At 42.0% G+C, this 18284-nt stretch overlaps 1 protein-coding gene across 2 annotated transcripts in view; it reads right to left on the bottom strand.

The window, feature by feature from the left end:
* The window catches only part of TCHP (trichoplein keratin filament binding), a 413518-nt gene that overhangs the window by 237697 nt on the left and 157537 nt on the right, over nt 1–18284 (bottom strand). For both annotated transcript variants that reach the window (XM_085633293.1, XM_085633294.1), the window contains exons 5-6: nt 15745–15813; nt 6895–7068 (exon numbers count right to left, since the gene is read on the bottom strand). In XM_085633293.1, coding sequence (XP_085489419.1) covers nt 6895–7068; nt 15745–15813 — 243 coding nt within the window. The remainder of the gene's footprint in view (nt 1–6894; nt 7069–15744; nt 15814–18284) is intronic.

Raw genomic sequence — 18284 nt, 5'->3', positions numbered from 1 at the left:
TTCTGGCGCAGAGTCGCTGAAACAAAAGTAGTGTTTGTTGTTACTGTGCTAGGAGCAGGCAGCTCTTTTACATAACAGTACGGAGCTCACTAAAGGTGTGCAGAGCACCAAACAGTTTACCTTCTACAAAAGAAAGAAGCATCTATCCTGTTCTATTTTGTCCAGTTACATCTCCTATTCATTTACTATTATTATTTATGAACGGAACTATTCGGGGGTCCCTAACCCGATGTGGATTAGCGCTCATTGTGAGTGTGAAGAAGAGGAAAATATACGAGACTGATTATTACTGGGATCATTTCCTTTGTATCCAAGAAGTCTTTATAATAGTTTCCTCTGGTGAGAAACATGTTAATGATTTATTATGCTTATATGAGGTATGTATGGTTAAGGAATAGTGACCTTGATAACCTGGGTTATGTGGAGGATGCATCAGTAGGAAGGGTATGACTCTTTCTGTTCATTGTATTTACAGGTTTCAGCAGGCATTCAGACGTTTAAAATATTGACGTATAAGGTGGAATTCAGGAAACAGGAATAGCCTGTGTGTCCTAAAGGTATATATGCTTGCAGATGTCAAACTCCCTGCTGTTCCTTTTCCCAAATACACTTTCCCTCTCCTGCTCTCCATTTTGCTCTGTGTTTGATTATTCTCAGAGTCAGGGCTAACAGGAGGTGGACCCCTTTGTGCATCATTCTGATTCCGAAGAGTATTCGTTGGAGGCTCCAAGAGATCCGACAGAAAGAAAGTTGGTAAGACAATCAGCACATTGAGGGGGTAAGTTGATGGGTATAATAAAAGGGTTAGTGCGTAGAATAACCCTGTCCGGCAAAAATTGAAGATATAGTTCTTTTATTGTGAAAGCTTGGATTTCACCGTCTGGCTGACGTAATGGCCAAGAGAAAAGCCACCTTCCAAGAAAGGAACTTCAATTCACATTTGTGTACCGGTTCAAATGAAGGATGCATTAGCTGTGACAGGACTGTATTTAATTTCACAGTACTGGAGGAGGATTAACAGGAGGGAAATCTCTAAAGTCCCTTTATAAATTCTTTGATGAGTCAATTAGATCTGAACGTCTTCTATATCTAGAAATTTAAGGAAGGTGAACCTTTATGGAAGAGTGAGAAAGTCCCGACTTGGCTAGGTGCAAGAGATAAGGCAGCACCTGCTCCAGAGAGGATAAAAAAAGGATGCAATGCTTGAAGATACACCAAGCACAGAATATCTTCCATTTAGCTGTGTAACATTTCCATGGAAGGAGCTAGAGACTTCTGCAGTATCGAAGAACACTCCTAGGAAAGACTAAAATCTCAGACAAACTGAAGAGAGGGAATTTGTGGATGAACCACTGGGCTCTGGTTCATGCAGAGAAGATACTCCCTTGGAGGAAAGAGAAATGGAGCACACTCCGATAGGCGATGCAGCTTGGTGTACCAGAATCAGCTTGCCCATCCAGGAGCAATAAGAATGAGCCAACATGGCACTTGCTTCATTTTTTGAAGCATTCGAGGAATGAGTGGAAACAGGGGAAAGGCATAGGTGAACATCCCCCTCCAAGGAAACTGGAAGGCATCTACCCACGATTTTGGATGAGGATTACTGCTTGCGAAAAGAGGACTCTTTTTGTTGCGGAACGTAGTGATTAGATCTAATGTCAGCATACCCCAGGATTGGAAGACCTCCTGCAAATCTTGATCGTTGAGCTCCCATTTGAGACACTGTTTGGAGACACTGATGAGAGTTGGCCTTCTGATTGTGGACACCTGGCACGTGCTCCACTCGCAAGGAGTTGTGGTTGGCAAGGAGCTATTCCCATATCTGTTGAGCAAGAAGGGAAAGCGCTCGAGATCTCGAGCCACCTTGCTTTCGGAGGTAAAACTTTGTTGTAGTATTATCCGCCCTGGCGAGTACTGACAAACGCTTGATCTGAGGCAGGAAGGCCTTCAGACCCAGGAATACTGCCTTGAGTTCCAGAATGTTTATGTGGCACTCCGAGTCCTGTTTGGACCACTTGCTGTGAACCTGTAATTCTTGAAGGTGAGCCCCCTCATCCATCCATCAACGCTTTCATTGACCATCCACCAGGCCATTGCAGCTCTCATTGCTGCTGAAACATGAACCTTGTGGTTGAATGAACCTTGAGACTGAATCCACTGCTCATTGAGCTGCTCCTGCAGTGGTCACATGTGGAGATGGCAATTAAGGATTAGCATGATTTGTACTGTCTCACAGAAACAAACTTTTTTATTGAAAGAAGCTTTGTTGTACCCTGAATACACAATATTCTCTCTTGAGTGAGGAAGGCCTCGCCGAGATCCGTGTTGAGATGTGCACCCAGAAAAATCAGCAATTTAACTGGAATAATGGACGATTTTTCCAGATTGATGCGAAGACTAGGGGTGGGTGGCGAACTCCGTTCTGACAGAGGAGTTTTGCCAATGGTGCTGTTGCCGATGTAATCGTCTGCGACACAGTCGACGGTAGAAGCTGGGACTGGAGGTCAAAAGTTGAAGATAGAATACTTTAAGAGAGCAGAGCTCAGAGAGACTCCCTATCACACGACGTGCGGTAAAAAAAATCAGAGGTATGGTGGCTCTGTAGGGAGGGGCAACTCTGAGGTCTCAGCTGTGATTGGCTGAACTTTGGATGTTATAAAATAAGGTTGAAAGGTTACTTAGTTGAGTTTTTTGTTCTATGGAGGTATATGGGGAAATTCAAAAGGTGACGAATCCACAGGCAGATGTATCCATCAGAAAATGCTATTTCTACTGTTACTCTGGGACTCACACCATGACGACAGGGATGATTCAAGCATGTGAATTTATAAATACAATACTGGAGAAACATGTTATCAGACAGTGAGCCACAGAGAAGGCCCCGTTTATCAACATTTAAAAAAAGGCTATTCGCTTACACCCTCCAAAAAAGCTCTGCACCAAGAGAGCTATCTTCAGTTCAATTTTCTGTCCCTTTAGTGCAACACATGGCCTTCAAACCAGAAGAAAGATGCATAGCTTGTTAATTTGGGAGGACAGTTTCTTCGCCAGCACAGGATCATCTCTAGACACACAAGCTTAGAATGGACTTCATAGCAGTCATACTCCAGAAGAGATGGGAGATAGAAGACAGTTTAATCAGTGTCACCCCTTGCAAAAGAAACCACAAAGTCATACCTTGCAAAATAAACCACAAAGTGATGTGAGCAATAGCTATGTATATATTTCCAAGACACCATTGTCAGAAATCAGCAGGGTGTTCAAAGTTTTAGATTCACTAAGAAAACACCTGTAAGGAGCATCCCTTTTAGTCTATGGCTTACCAGCCCATGGCGGCTAAGGTGCAGTGTGTAGTTTGTCACCCTGGGTCAAGGGTGGGACAGAGACAGTATTTAAACAGCATGATAATATCTGGAAGCAGCCTGGCAGCTTAGTGTTTTATTGGCTTTGCATTGTTGCTAGTTCATACACTGTACCCATCCAATACATCACCTTTGTTATTTTTCTGCTTTACAGTTTCTCAGTTGCCTTGACCCCTTTACCTGTTCACTCTGACCTTGCTCTACGGATTCTGTTTTGCTCTGGAGTTCTACTGTGGATTTCCCTTCTCATCTCTTTGACCTTCTGGTCTGTTATGCTGACCCTGTTCTCTGGACTCTGTTTTGGTTTTGTTGTATTGCTGCGCTTTGTCTTTTCCCTGCTCAGACGAGTCACAATTCCTTCCCATAGTTTGTGCTTACCAGCTTCCCTTCTGCTTGGCTTAGTTTCACTGTGGCCTGACTTTCCAAAGCCGGTGCATATACATACCTATTTTAAGTTTTGTTTGAAAATCATGTATTTTTTTTTTTAATATTAAAACACTGTAAATAGCTTTTCTGATTAGTGAATCACTATACCTTGCCCTTCTAAATGCTTTGTTGGACAAATTGTTACATTTCTTCAAAAATTTCAAAAAGCTAATAAAAGTGACAAACAATACCCTTTCCCAAACCTTTTGTGAAGGAAAATTGAACAAAAACAGGGAACAATGTAGCTAGACATGATGCAGCCTTTAGAGACTGGGAAAACGGTCATTGTTCTTTAAAGGAAGCGTGGTCCAACAGAATTCGTGGCAGTTGCGTCAGTTCTTTTTTTATTGAATGACTCTCTAGGATGGAAAATCAGGCTTCACAGAATACAGGAAGACAATAGGTAACAGGCATCCATCTCTGGAGGATCTCCAGAATGTTAAGAAGGTGTTCATTCTCCCTTGCTTCATAGCTCTGTTTCTGAACATATACAGATGAAGATTTTGATTGATTTAACCTTCACAGGAGGAAAAGTCTCAGCTAATCAATGTTGAATTACATTTTTTTAAAGATGTAATTATAAAGCATTATATAATGGTGAAGACAAGTCATCTACAGATCAGCTATCCAAAGTGCACATGCACCTGAATGTTTCTTAATGTCAGGGACAAGCTGACAAGCTCTTATTTAACAGGTAGATTACACTACAATAAAAATCAGATGAGTGGAAGATGAACAGATGGTACAACAAATAGGAAAGGCGCTAAAACTATGAAATGCATACCATTCTTGTGCTGCTATTCAACAAAGACATCATGCACAATCTGTTACAGCATTTAAATATGTGCTTCAGTCAAGATGAGGTAAAAGACGTTGCCCTAGTTCATTTCGGCATATAGGCAAGAGTGGATCACGATGGTAAAGGGCAGTGAAAATTATTCTTTATTAGATTAAACTGAAAAAAGAAGACCGACACTACTGATTTTAGTTGAAGAGTTTGTTTTAAACACAAAAGGCTACTTGGGCAGAGAGATCACAAACTGCCAAAGGCCAAAGTGAGATGATGCTGAAGTTCTTGCTGCTGCCAATCATCATCAGACACTGTTTTGCTGGTACTGAGTTAAAGAAAATATGTGGCAATCCATTCAATGACCAAGTAGTGACTTCTTAAACCATGGCTCGGAGGACATAATAACCAGAACCCAAGTAAGTGAAAGAGGGCAACTAGAGGTTGTACATGACTATTGAACATCAGTGGTAACAGAGAGGAGCAATTGAGTACAACTGGAAGGTGGGAAACACATTCTTACATAGAGAAGGTGGAAGTCTGTAGTTCAGGATTTTCTCTACAATCTTATGAGAAATACATTGATGAAATATGGGATAAAAAAGCAGTCACAGTATAGTAACTAAAGTCCCTTTGTGTGGGGCTTGCAAATTATGGACCAAAAACATTTTGCAGCTGATTTTTTCACCGAAATATGAAACTGAGTATTCCCTCTTTGCATATGCTCAAGGCACTATGCTAAATCAAGCAGAAAGGAGAGCCTTGAACAGGGGTGTCCAGATACAATTCTTTCATGTAAAGAAATCACTTGCAATATAAATGAACACCACTTACAGCCATTGTATTTAAAATTATCTTACATGGATATCCTGAAAACTTGATGTGGATTCAGTCCTGGGGCACCTCTGTTATACACTTCTGATCTAGGAACAGAATCAATGTTCTTGTAAACAAGTAGCCAGTCGTAAATGCTGTGCCCCAGAGCGAGTGCCTCAATTGATTTACCATTTGCATTAAGATAGTGGTAAGCTAAATATATCTGCTTGTCACTTTTAATCACCCGACATTAAAGTGTTAGCCTCCTGAAGGCAGGCTACGATTTGATGTGATCTCTTATCATACACTTTAACAATAAAACCGTCGGGAGACAGACAGTTTCAGAGTTCGGCACCAATATAATAATAAACACCCACAAACTGGTGCACAGTACTCCAGATAGTGTGGACTGCTAAGCTGAAGAGGGGGGCGACACCGATACGTGGCACATAACCACATTAAGTGACGGTGGTAACATGCGCACCTACTGAAAATCCAGTCTAGGATGTAGAGCTAGTGGTGAATAGTGGAGAAGGATGTACTAGCATTGACCTACCTCAAAGATGTGCTTGAAATACTGGAGACATTGGATGATTGGATAGTGTCCCTCTTGGCCAGCTTCACAGCGTCAAAGAACTTCAGGGTCTAGAATTGGCCCAGTAAGGTCTAGAAGTCGCAAAGCATTTGGATCTGTGCTTCTCATGATGCTTAGCAAAGACCTTAAGTTGGTGCTCCTTGAAGTATTATTTTTCATCTTCTGGAAGCATCTGCAAGCCGGAGCTACATGGCCAGCCGACAAGTAAAATAGAGATCGAAAATGCTCATCTTCACCAGTCATCATTTTGCTACACTGGGAACTGAACTTAAATGAACTCTTTGTCTTGACGAAATACGAGCAGGCATCAACACCAACTTTAGGAAAGAAAATTGCAATACTGCAAACAGCTCACTAAAAGCTTCACAATGGGAGCAAACTTGAAGAAACCTTTGTTTAAGAATACATATAAAAAAAAAGTTATCATAACTTATTGGAAAAAAACATGTAAACATACATTTTCTTTCCAAGAGCCAGCACTAACTGAGCCAGAAGTGGCTTCCTTGGTGTGAAACATTGTAGGAAAATGCAAGTGCTTTAAAAATATGTCACATTGAGACCTTTGTTACAAGACAAAATGCCTCCTATGACCTAGAGATTATTGGGGATTTATTGCGAATAGAAATACACTTTCTGTCCCAAAACAGGCACCCAAATGCATCACTATCCCAAGCTGGACTTCTAAAAGAATGCACCTAAGAATGCAACGTTTAATCCAACTTATCCCACAAGCAACTGACTGCATACACACCAATTTTCAGTGTTGGAAAGAATGATGAAACGACGATAATGTTCTTTACCAATAATCTACCAATAATCTAATAGTGAAACACCCAACCAGTAGAAGTGGTTGTAATAAACATTTCTGTGTGGGTGGTGGCTGGAGTTAAGTCTGGGAATAATGTTACCTGCAGTTCACCAAGTTTAAGGTCCTCCATTTGCTGCCGTAAAATGTCAGCTCTGTCTTTCTCATCTTGTTTTCGTTTCTCTTCATCTCGCTTCATTCTCTCTAGTGCCTCTCTTCTGGCCATTTCATATTCATTCTCATATCGTCTTTTCTCTTCCTCCTCAAATGCTTTTTCCTTGCAAAATTAAAACCAGGATAATTAGATAAACATAGAAAAAATAAACTTTCATTAAATTAAATGAACAATTACCCTGAGCCCATGCCCCTGGATGTGTTTAAATAACAACTTGAGCCCTTTTCTAGCATCTTGTGGTCTTGGAGAGAGAGGAGATGTATCTTTTGGTTTGTCATAAGCAATCCCCTGAATACCCTATCAGGTGATTTGCTGCACCTCATAAATCTAGATTGATTGATAAAGGATGCAGGTTCACTGTGTCTCTTTAAGACCCTAAAATTGGCTTTATTCAGCAGTACTACCGGTGCTTCCACATAAAAATGTATCTTTACTCTTTTGCATGGTATCATGATTGTAAGTTAGCTCTTTATATGTCTGCAAGTGGCCTTATCCGTTGGACAAGTCTGACTATATAGGAATAACTCCATTTGTAATGGGTTTTGGTCAGCTACCAGCACTGTGGTTTAGTTGCACATTGTTGTAGATAAAAGGTAGTCCACAAAGGCCTTCTTCTGAGATTGCTTTTATTAAGTAAGACGGGAAACACAAGAGCGGACTCTCCACAGCAGAAGCCAAACGCAACTGCCAAAGGAGAGAACACAGAAGCATGAAGCAACCTAGAACATGGTAAAAGGAACATTCCACAAGCTCAGAGAATGCACAACAAGCAGAACATGTACTACACATCTTCTTTCTTTCTAATGAAAAGAAAAGAAAAAGAAAAGGAAAAAAAAAAAAAAAACAACACCTTAACACACAAAATCTTGCAAATAAGCTGGAGCTCTTCTAAACCTTTGAACCCTACCCCGTGGCAAAGGCAAAGGAAGAGGAATAGCATCTGGAGCAGAGTGAACACCAGAGGCACCAGAATCCCCCCACCCGCCAACCACATGAGAAGCAGGAGACACCAAGGTAGCCTCGTGTGGCAAGGGCGCCAAAAGATAACCACTGTTACCTTCTGCTGAAGAAGATTCACACCCGCTGACCAGAGACCCACCCTTTTCATAAAGAGCCACCCGTCTAAAGTTCCAACACTCCCCATTATTCAGGATAACACAATTATCCAAGACCTTCTTCACAGTGAAAGGCCCCTTGAATTTAGACAACCCCCTTGCAATTCTACCACTCTTGACCTTAACTAAGTCACCCACCCGAAAAGAACACCCAGTGGACGAAGAAACAACCCCAGAGGGATTCTTTTGCAGAGCCACCACTCGCTTCATCCAAGCAGGAACAAGTTTGGAACCCGGAGTGCGCTCTCTCATCAGTTGAAAAGGAGACAATTGACCGTCTACCAAGGGTGTGGTGCGCTAGGCCCATAACATCTCATTAACCATTTTCCTTACAATGAGACCCTCAGAGGAAGCCATTTGAATAATGCCTTTCACCACTCTATTAGCCCTTTCACACATGCCATTTCCTTGAGGGTTGTACAAGGAAGTACGATGATGAGTAACACCACAACCCTTAAGGAAAGACTGCATTTCCAAAGAAGTGAGTTGTGTACCATTATCTGTGATGAGCACAGACGGAAGACCCTCATCTCTAAACAAAACACCCAAAAACCCAATTGTCCTTTCAGTAGTAATGTTGTTAGTGAACTCCACCACCAACCATTTTGAGTAAACATCAACAACCACAATAGCATACCTGTCCTTCTCATGAAGTTCACCCATTGGGCCAATAAAGTCCAAGCAAATACTGTGCCACGGTGAACCAGGGTTTTGTATGTGAGTTTGAGAGTTGCTGGGACCAACCTTAAGTCTCTTTTCGCCCTCCTTGCAAGTAGGACAATTCACCACCCAGTCCACCACCTGTGCATCCATACCCGGCCACCAGAAATTATCTCTCAGCCGGCGTTGTGTGAGAGTTTGGCCTAAATGGCCCTCGTGGGCCAAAGCCAACAATTTCCTTCTCAGACCACCAGGAGGTACAAACCTTTCCCCTTTGACAATCAAATTATCCGTAACAAGAGAAAGATCCTCCAAAACTTTTAGAAAAGGACGTACCGAAACCGAAACTGTACTCTCTCTCCTAGAACCTAGCCTGATAAGCTTAATGACCTCCTGTAGCGTAAGATCGGCAGACATTTCACGCTCCCAATCAACAGCCTGAAAAACACCTTCTCCGACAAAGACAGCATCTTCGATAGAAGCAACAGCAACATCATCCTCAGATGAGAGCGGAGCTCCCACAGTCTTCCAATCTAGCGACAACCTAGAAAGACAATCAGCCTGTGTATTCCTCCATCCCTGGATGTACTGGACAGTGTATTGAAACTCCTGAAGCTTGGAAGCAAGCCTAGCTAATCTAGCCGAGCCTTTACCCGTCCCTCCCGGAGAGAGAATCTTAACAAGAGGCTTGTGATCGGTTTTGAGCATGAACTTCATGCCCCACAGGTAGGTACGAAAGTGTTCCACTGCCCATGAAGCTGCTAGAGCCTCCCTTTCGATAACCGAGTAATTCCTCTCAGCCTCTGTTAAAGTTTGTGACGCAAAAGCAACAGTACGCTCATCCTGACCAGAGATTTGTGAAAGCATAGCTCCAAGACCGGTAGCACTGGCATCAACCGTGACCACAGAACTTTTCTTAATGTCAAACGGGGTAAGAACTTTTGCCTCGCAAATCTCTCTTTTAATAGCTTCAAAAGATTCTTGAACCTCTGTAGACCACACAAAGCTAACACCTCTCTTTAACAGTGACCTCAAACAAGAAGTTTTGTCAGAAAAGTTCTTGACAAACTTAGCATAGTACTCGATAAGCCCCATAAAGGACCGTAACTGGTCCTTGTCCTGAGGTTGAGGAGCAGAGCGAATCGCCCTACACAGATCCTCCTTCGGGCTCACCCCACTTGCACTAATGGTGTACCCTAAGTAGTCTACACGCTCTGACAAGAATTTGCATTTATCCTTCCGCAATGTCAAACCAGCCACCAAAAGCCTGTCCAACACTATCTTGAGAGTGACATTATGTTGCTCCACTGAGTGCCCATAGATCAAAATGTCGTCTTGAAAGTAGACCGTATTACCCACACCCTCAAGCAGATTGGAGACCATCCTTTGAAATACGCTGGCAGCTGAATTAAGCCCAAAAGGCAAGCGAGTAAACTGAAACGTGCCAAAAGGTGTGATGAAGGCAGTTAAATGCTTAGAGTCCTTATGCAAGTTAATCTGGTGATAAGCACTTCTAAGATCCAGCTTAGAAAATACTTTAGCACCATGTAACGTAGTGACCAACTCGGATATATTGGGAAGAGGAAAGGTGTCCGCAACCACACAATCATTCAAAGATCTTAAGTCAACACAGAAACGGAGCTTGCCATCCGATTTCTTTGTGACGACTATGGGAGAAACCCAGGGTGACGCCTCGACTGGTTCAATCACTCCAGAGGCCAACATCTCATCGATCATGTTCTTAACTTCCTGTCTAACAACGATTGGGACTCGCCTGACCTTATGCTGCACAGGAATGGAGTGGTCCCTCAACACAATTCGATGAGAATACCCTTTGAGTTGACCCAAGCTTTCTCTAAATACAGCGCTAGCATCGCCCAAAATCTTCTCCAACTCATTATCCTCGATTATCATCACCTGTGGTGAAGCACGAGGGTTGACAATGATCGCCAAGTCATACTGGTGAACCCAACCCAGAATTGCCGGGCCTGACCTAGAAACATAAACTTTCCCTTGTATGTTCCTATAAGAAAAGACAATGTGTGCATTGAAGTACCCCAAAATGTCAATGGTCTCGCCTTGATAACCACCCGGGGAAATGTCTTTAGGCAAAAGATGCCTAGTACCCCAATTGAGCAAGAAAAGATCATGTGGGATAATAGTGTACCTTGAACCTGTATCCACCATTAGGTGAATTTCTTTGCCATCTATGATGAAAAGTGCCTTAGGCCTGACTTTGAGTTTGTCACTCAACACCACAGACGAATCACCATCAACAACCAAAATTTTGTGACCATCTTCATCAACAAATGCACTATCGTCCACAGAAGCCACAGAAGAACGAGGTTTGCTACGACAAACTCTCGCATAATGACCCACCCTACCACACTTCAAACATTCTTGTTTGGCTGCAAAGCAAAATTTAGAGTCTGAGAAGTGAACGGTACTCCCGCACCTGTTGCACATGCGAGTTACAGAGGACTTCTGTGTAGTGGGATTTTTGATGAAAGGAACTTTTTTGACAAGCTTCTTATTCTTTACCGCTGCTATGTCAGCTTGTTCTCCGGAAGAGTGAGTTTGTTCTGAGCATTCCTGACAGGAAATTTCGTTAACGTCACCAGAATTCTTCTTTTCAAGTTCCTTCATGTATCCTTGGGACTCCTCAACAATTTTAGCTAGGTCTATGGCTGTCAGTAGGTTAGGATTTTTCGCCGCCCAAAGACGCTCTTGGATCTTCTTGTTATTGCACTGTACAATAAGTTGATCCCTAATAAGTTCATCCGTCATTCCACCAAACTTGCATTTCACTGACATCTCTCTCAACCTGGCAACAAAGTCATCGATAGATTCGCCTGTTCTTTGACTTTTTGTGTAGAACCTGTATCGATTCATGACTAAGTTCTCCTCCTTCGCATATCTTACCTCAAGCCTACCAATGGCCTCCTTATATTCGTCAGGAACAGGTTGCCCATTAGCTTGTAGTGCTTGGGGTAAATAGCGAAAAATGCGTTGACCTTCTTTGCCCAAAGAACCTAGTAAGAGTGCTTTCTTACGTTTTGCGGAGTATTCTTGAGCATCTAGAGCATCCAAATAGTTGTCAAACATCGGGAACCAATCATCCCAAGAAATGCTAGGTTGACCAGGCAGAGCCAGAAAACTAGGAGGAAGAACTACAGAGGGATTTTCATTTGTCATGGCTGACCCCGCTGAGCCCTCTACAGAACAGAGAATAGGGCTAAAACTGAAGAATGAAGAGAGAGAAACAATGCAAGGCGATAAAACAGTACCTGAAACCACAGCAGGTCGGATGAGACACACAACGCGTATGTCACCTCAGAGAACGAAACGCCAGCCAAATGCGCTCAAAAACCGAGTTCCGTACCTCGGTGGCTGACAGGGAAGGTTGTCCTGGAAACAGAACCAAACAAAGATGGCCGCCACGTCAATGACGCAGAGACGTGAGAGCGTAACTAGACGCTTGACGGTAGCTGAGCAGAGAACTTCTAGCGTGACGAAGAGGATTCTTGCCGTGAACCACTCCGCGGTGAGGATTCCATGATGTCATCAGAGGAGGGGAACCTTGACGAGAAGAGGAGCTCCTGTCGCACCAACTGTCACTCCCACGCCGATCGTGCGCGGAACCAGAACTAGGCAAACAGGTAAGTTGCAAGTGTCTCTACAGCAGTAAAATTCAGACAAAACCTTCTCCGGAGCGAATCGTTTCAGACAGGTTTGGCTCTCCCTCACGCTTAACGCGTAAGACGCTTGACGCGTAAGACGATCCGTAGAAAGACCAACAAACGGAGAGTTGACCAAGCAGGAAAGCTCATCTGTTTGTATTGACTAGAGCCAGAGACAGTTCTGTAGGATCAAGCTTTGGAGGGTGAAAGCGTAGAAATGTTCCGCTCTTGTGATGAAGACCAGAACGAAGTAGAACCAAGCGTGGGCTGATGAAAGAAATCGTCGCCAAAATTGTTGTGGATAAAAGGTAGTCCACAAAGGCCTTCTTCTGAGATTGCTTTTATTAAGTAAGACGGGAAACACAAGAGCGGACTCTCCACAGCAGAAGCCAAACGCAACTGCCAAAGGAGAGAACACAGAAGCATGAAGCAACCTAGAACATGGTAAAAGGAACATTCCACAAGCTCAGAGAATGCACAACAAGCAGAACATGTACTACACACATATTTTAACTTTTGTTTCTGAAGGATAGATTATAGTCTCTCCTCTTTAAGAAGCACTTTTGTGTGTACTGTGTCTAGGACTGCACCCAGATAGTGTAGGGATTGAACTGGTATTCAGTTAGATTTCTCATGGTTCACCTGCAGACCCAGTTGATTGAGAGTGATGGAAGCTAGATAATAATGTTGACTTGCTAGTTAGTACGGAGATGCCTTGATGAGCCAATGGTCTGAGTATGGATAGATGAAATATTTTATTTTCCTGAGGTGAACTGCTACAACCGCCATGCATTTGGAGAAAGTTTGTGGTTCAGAACGACAGGAAGGACCTTGTATTGGTAATGGTCCCCTTCTACGGTGAACCGGAGGAATTTTAAATGCTTCTTGGTTATCAGGATTGGGTTTGCGAACCCATTTGTTCATTTTCTTGAGGACTAAAATGGGTCTGTTCTCGTTTTTTGATCCTTTCTTTTTCACCAGGAAGTAACAGGAATAAATTCCCATTCATTTCAGATGAGGAGAACCTTTTCCACTGCGTAGTTCTGAAAGAAGATGGAGACTTATTGTTGCAGTTTTTTCCAATGGAAGAGGGATGGAGGAGGACACTTGAATCTGAGATAGCATCCATGTTCTACAACATTCAGAATCCATTTGTCAGTGGTTATTTTTTATCACTTTTGTAGACAAGATGTTATACTTTCCCTTACCAGAGTGAGTAATGTGCAATGGAGGAGGGGGCAGAGAAGACTCATTGTTTGCCACTGATGATTTAGTGGCTTGGGCAGATGGTTGCTGACCCCCTCTGCCCCTTGACTAATGGCAATGATGATGTTTTCGTGGATGTTGAGATTGCTGTGTTGCTGTTGAAGCCAATGAGGGGTTTGAACCCTCTGGTGGAAGTATTGGCGGTCACAGGGCCTATAGCAATGTCTCTGATACTCCTGCCTTTTCGATAATCCAACAGCTTTCAGAGTGTTTAGCTCAGATTTCATATGAGACATCTCATCGTCAGCATGAGAACTGAATGAGGCGTTTCCTGAAAAAGGCAGGTTCTGGATTTGTTGTTGGGCTTCAGGTTTTAAGCCTGTGAGTCTAAGCCAAGAAGAACATCGAAGTACTAGATCATGACACAAGCCATGTGCTGCCAGTGATGAGGAATCAGCTGCTGCACTGAAGACCTGATTTGACACCATCATGCCTTCATTTACTATTTCTTGGATGTCTTAATGTTTATTTCTGGGAATATCTTGCCAGAATTATTGAAAAAAATCCCAAACAGACGTATCATAATACCCTAGGAGAGTGGTTGCGCTAGCAGCTTTCATAGAAACAGTAGATGTTCAACAGATTTCTTGGTCCACCAAATCCAATTAGATGACAGAGCCGTGGCATGTAGTTTTCGAGCAGCTGAGACTATGACTGTGTCTGTAGTAGGATCAGAGTGAAGAAAGGATGGATCCTGATCTGGTGGTCTGTATTTTTTCTGTAGGCACGATGGTGCATCCTTTACAGCAGCCGGTGTCAAGAAACATTTCATAGTTAGTTATAAGAAACCTGGAATCAAAGGAAGTAGAGGTCTTGATACAGATCTTTGATGGAGCGTCTCAATAATTACCATCGAGGATGTTGAGGTAGCTGGTAAATCAATATTTAATTTGTTAGCACTTCTAATAAGTACCTCCTGAAAACTGTTGATATCATTCACAGGAGATATTCCTGTTGAGGAGTATGCTCCTGAAGAGGTACTTGTATGATGAGACCATGAGGCTCTCGATCTGAAAGAAGAATACCTTCTCTGCCTTGATTGTGATCATCTAGGATAACTTGAGTGATGGTGAGGACGGTGGCATGACTAGTAAAGGTAAGAGTCTCTCCTCTCCCTTCAGACGTCTCTTCATCCAGGGAATCTTGCCTTATGCGGTACTCCATTTGGCCATGGAGGCGAATAGTCTCTCTTTCTCCCTCAAAGTGTGCCTGGAGAGGGTCGTTCAGTGGTGATACGTCCCGAAGTCATGAAAGTCTGGCAAACAGAGGATACAGATTCAGCGCTAGTCAATTTTTGCAATTTTTCTACCACATTCTGGACATTTAGCAAAAAGACCCTTTTTCTTCCAGGTAATTCGATATAATTGGCAAAATAGCCTTTTTTAAGGCTACAACATTTTTACATTTGAATCACATGTGCCTCCTGGCCTTTCAGAAGTAAGGCAAAGAAAATATGACTTTAAAAGAACTGCTCTGGGGTTCCCGTGCGTGGGCAGGGCTAATCAGTGCTTACGATTTCAATTGAGATCCCCTGTGACAGAAGCTATCTTGGCACTGGGGCGAAGGAAAAGTTTGTGGTTGGTACAGCTGATTTTGAAAAGGCAAGAACAGCTATCACTGACACCAACACCACTGTACAAACTAGCCACGTCCCACACCCAATCGGCCAAGAAACAAAGGATTGGATCATTAAATTCACTCGCCTATGATATTGTTCTTTATTGTATACATTTTCTTTCCCCGTGGCTTGTATTTTGAGGAGTTTTGGACAAGACCGCCAAAAGAATTATAACAAATTCTACACCAAAGTACACAAGATTTTCAAATGGTATACTTTGCAGTCACAATTGTGAGGAAATAAATTGTGGAACAAAAAGTAACATGAAAACAACATTTGTCACACTCACAACTATGAAATATCTTTTCGATTTTTTTTTGTTTTTGTCAACATATGATCTAGTGAGGAACCAGGTCCCATCACTTCAGGCATGGCGTTCTAATTCCAGTTCAAAAAGTGCCCTGAATGGAAACAAAATTATAACCATTTTATGTCAAACCTGTTCTCTTTCGCTGAGCTGGTCTTTCCAAGCATTAACAACATGCTTCTGGTGCAGCTTGGACTCAACCTGAAACAGAGCAAAAAATAAGGTGGTGAAATATTTTGTTTGGTTTGCAAATCTCCAAAACAAGGGAAAAAAAACAAAGACGTCATCACCGTGGTTACATTATTTTCAAACAAAATACATCATAATGTAAGGGTAGGGTGGAAAATATAAATGGGTCAAACACACTATGAATGAGTTAGAAAAAAAGGACAAGCTCAAGTTTTGGCAATATGGCTTTATTCACCAATATTTGAAACTTTACTGTTTTCATTTTTATAATGCTACATTTTGAATCATTTTTATTATTTAGTCATTTGCAAAAATATCCCATGCAGGTGGCTTAGCGTAGAACATGTAGCTGGAATTCCTGACATTATAATTGACACGCTTTGTTTGCTGTGAGAGCTTGTCTACATCAGTATAAAAAGTTAGAGCAGGAAACAAACTTTCAACAAAGGTCTACTTGCAGAAAACACATGCCCATTGAATTACTGGACAAGTGCAAGGAAGTGTCACTAGCCGCACTTATAAAGAGGAATCTGAATACATATGAAACTGAACAGCACTTTTAAAAGAGTGATCTAATACCTTCACAAGTTAATTCTCCTGTGAAAACCAATGATATTTTTAAACAATCTGCAAAACTGTCCAGGGCAAAAAAGACTGCAAGGAGAGCAACGCTCCCCCATCTCCCCGACCCCCTCCCCCACTCTGGACCAAAATGTCATCGGTAACAAATATGAAAGAGTTGGGAACCCAGAGATGAGGAGGAAGTATGATAACCACATACATATTTAACATAGGGATAGGGAATAAAAGATAGTTACAAGGTTTAGCAGTAAAGACTACATCTGAAACTCGCAAACTATTATGCCTCACATCAACATGTACAGCAATAGGAACGTATCAACCAAGATTATCAAGGGAGAGAGATGCTAAACAATTGATAGACCCTTCTGCACATTTATGATTATCTCCAGACTATGGTCGTTGGCCAAGACACGGAAAGGGGGATTAAAAAAAGAGGATACCCTGTGTATGTTTACACTAGAAAACTACCCCCTAGTTCTGTCTTGCACATGGAGTACAGAATGCACACTTTCAAAGCTCAACATCATAATAAAAAATGTGGCAAGACAACGCAGGCCACAATCAATTACCTAAAACGTCAAAGTTCACTTAACCAAGAACCAAAAAATGTAGTCAAACAATTTTTTAAAAGCATAAATAACTAAATATCTAATATGATTTCGAATTCCACAAAACCTCATAAAATTAGCAACTCAGGGATTCCCAAAGTTTTTGGCCCACTTTTTAGAACACAAACACTCCCTGTAGCCCAGCAAGATCATGGAAAAATGTGGCACGGGTATTGCAAGCCCACACCCTCTATTTGGAGGCAATCCATGCAAGATTTTACTAGCCCAAAAGTTATGGATATATATTCACAGAGAAGCTGTCCCATTTTGGACCCCTCCCCTCATCAGTCCACACACAAGGACAATTATGTTACAGGATATTTTGTATCCTAACTTAGAAAATATGAATTAGATTCGTCATGATTATACTGCAAATAAAATCAAAGTAAGAAAGGTCCAAACACCAAACACTATCATGCATTTTTGAGAAGCCTAGTCTTTATTTGTTCTCAGACCTTTCGAGCTATGTAAAACCTTCCTCATACACCTTTTCATACGCCATGTGACTTGGCTGCTGGCTCCCATGTGTGTGGATGGGCCGTCTAAATATCAAACTTGACAGGGTTATGGAATCTTTGTGTCTAAATATACTAATTGCCTGGTAAGGGCAGCATGGAAACACACTGCCAGGTGTGCGTGGATAGCAACCTACTGCTAAAAGAGAACACTTGACAACCTGTTACTGTGCTTGGTCGCTTAGTGACCTACTGCAGAGCAAGGTAACATGGCATCCACAATCTCAAAAAGCTCTCATAAAAACTCAGCATTGTGAATCACACATTCGTAGCGATTATATATATATATATCAAGACAGCGTTCTGCTGTCGAAACGCGTCATGCCGGGCACTTGCTGTACGATTTGAGCTGAATAAGGATGCAATAAACCTGCACTGAAAATGCACGCTGTGGTCTGTACCTGTTTTCTTTGCTGATAAGGAGCAAGCCAGGAACGCTTATCTTATATATATATATATATATATATAAATTCACTGAAAAAACCATAGGTTTCACACATGTTATAGTTAGCTGTACATTTCACTCGTAAAAAACCAATGAAATTCCCCCGTTATAGTTAGTGCAGGCAACTATAACTCACGCGACCGCAATCCTCTGCTGATGCTAATACTGTATTTAGACACTTATTTGCCCATGTCTTCTTCCATTAAATTTTAGCTATACATATATTACAAATATTTTTTTTTCATAAAGACACATATGTCATCAGCAGAAGATTGCGGTCGCGTGAGTTATAGTTGCCTGCACTAACTATAACGGGGGAATTTCATTGGTTTT

This window comes from Triturus cristatus, chromosome 11, assembly GCF_964204655.1.
Source record: "Triturus cristatus chromosome 11, aTriCri1.1, whole genome shotgun sequence".
Taxonomy (NCBI): Eukaryota; Metazoa; Chordata; class Amphibia; order Caudata; family Salamandridae; genus Triturus; species Triturus cristatus.
This window is presented reverse-complemented; position numbering and strand designations above follow the sequence as displayed.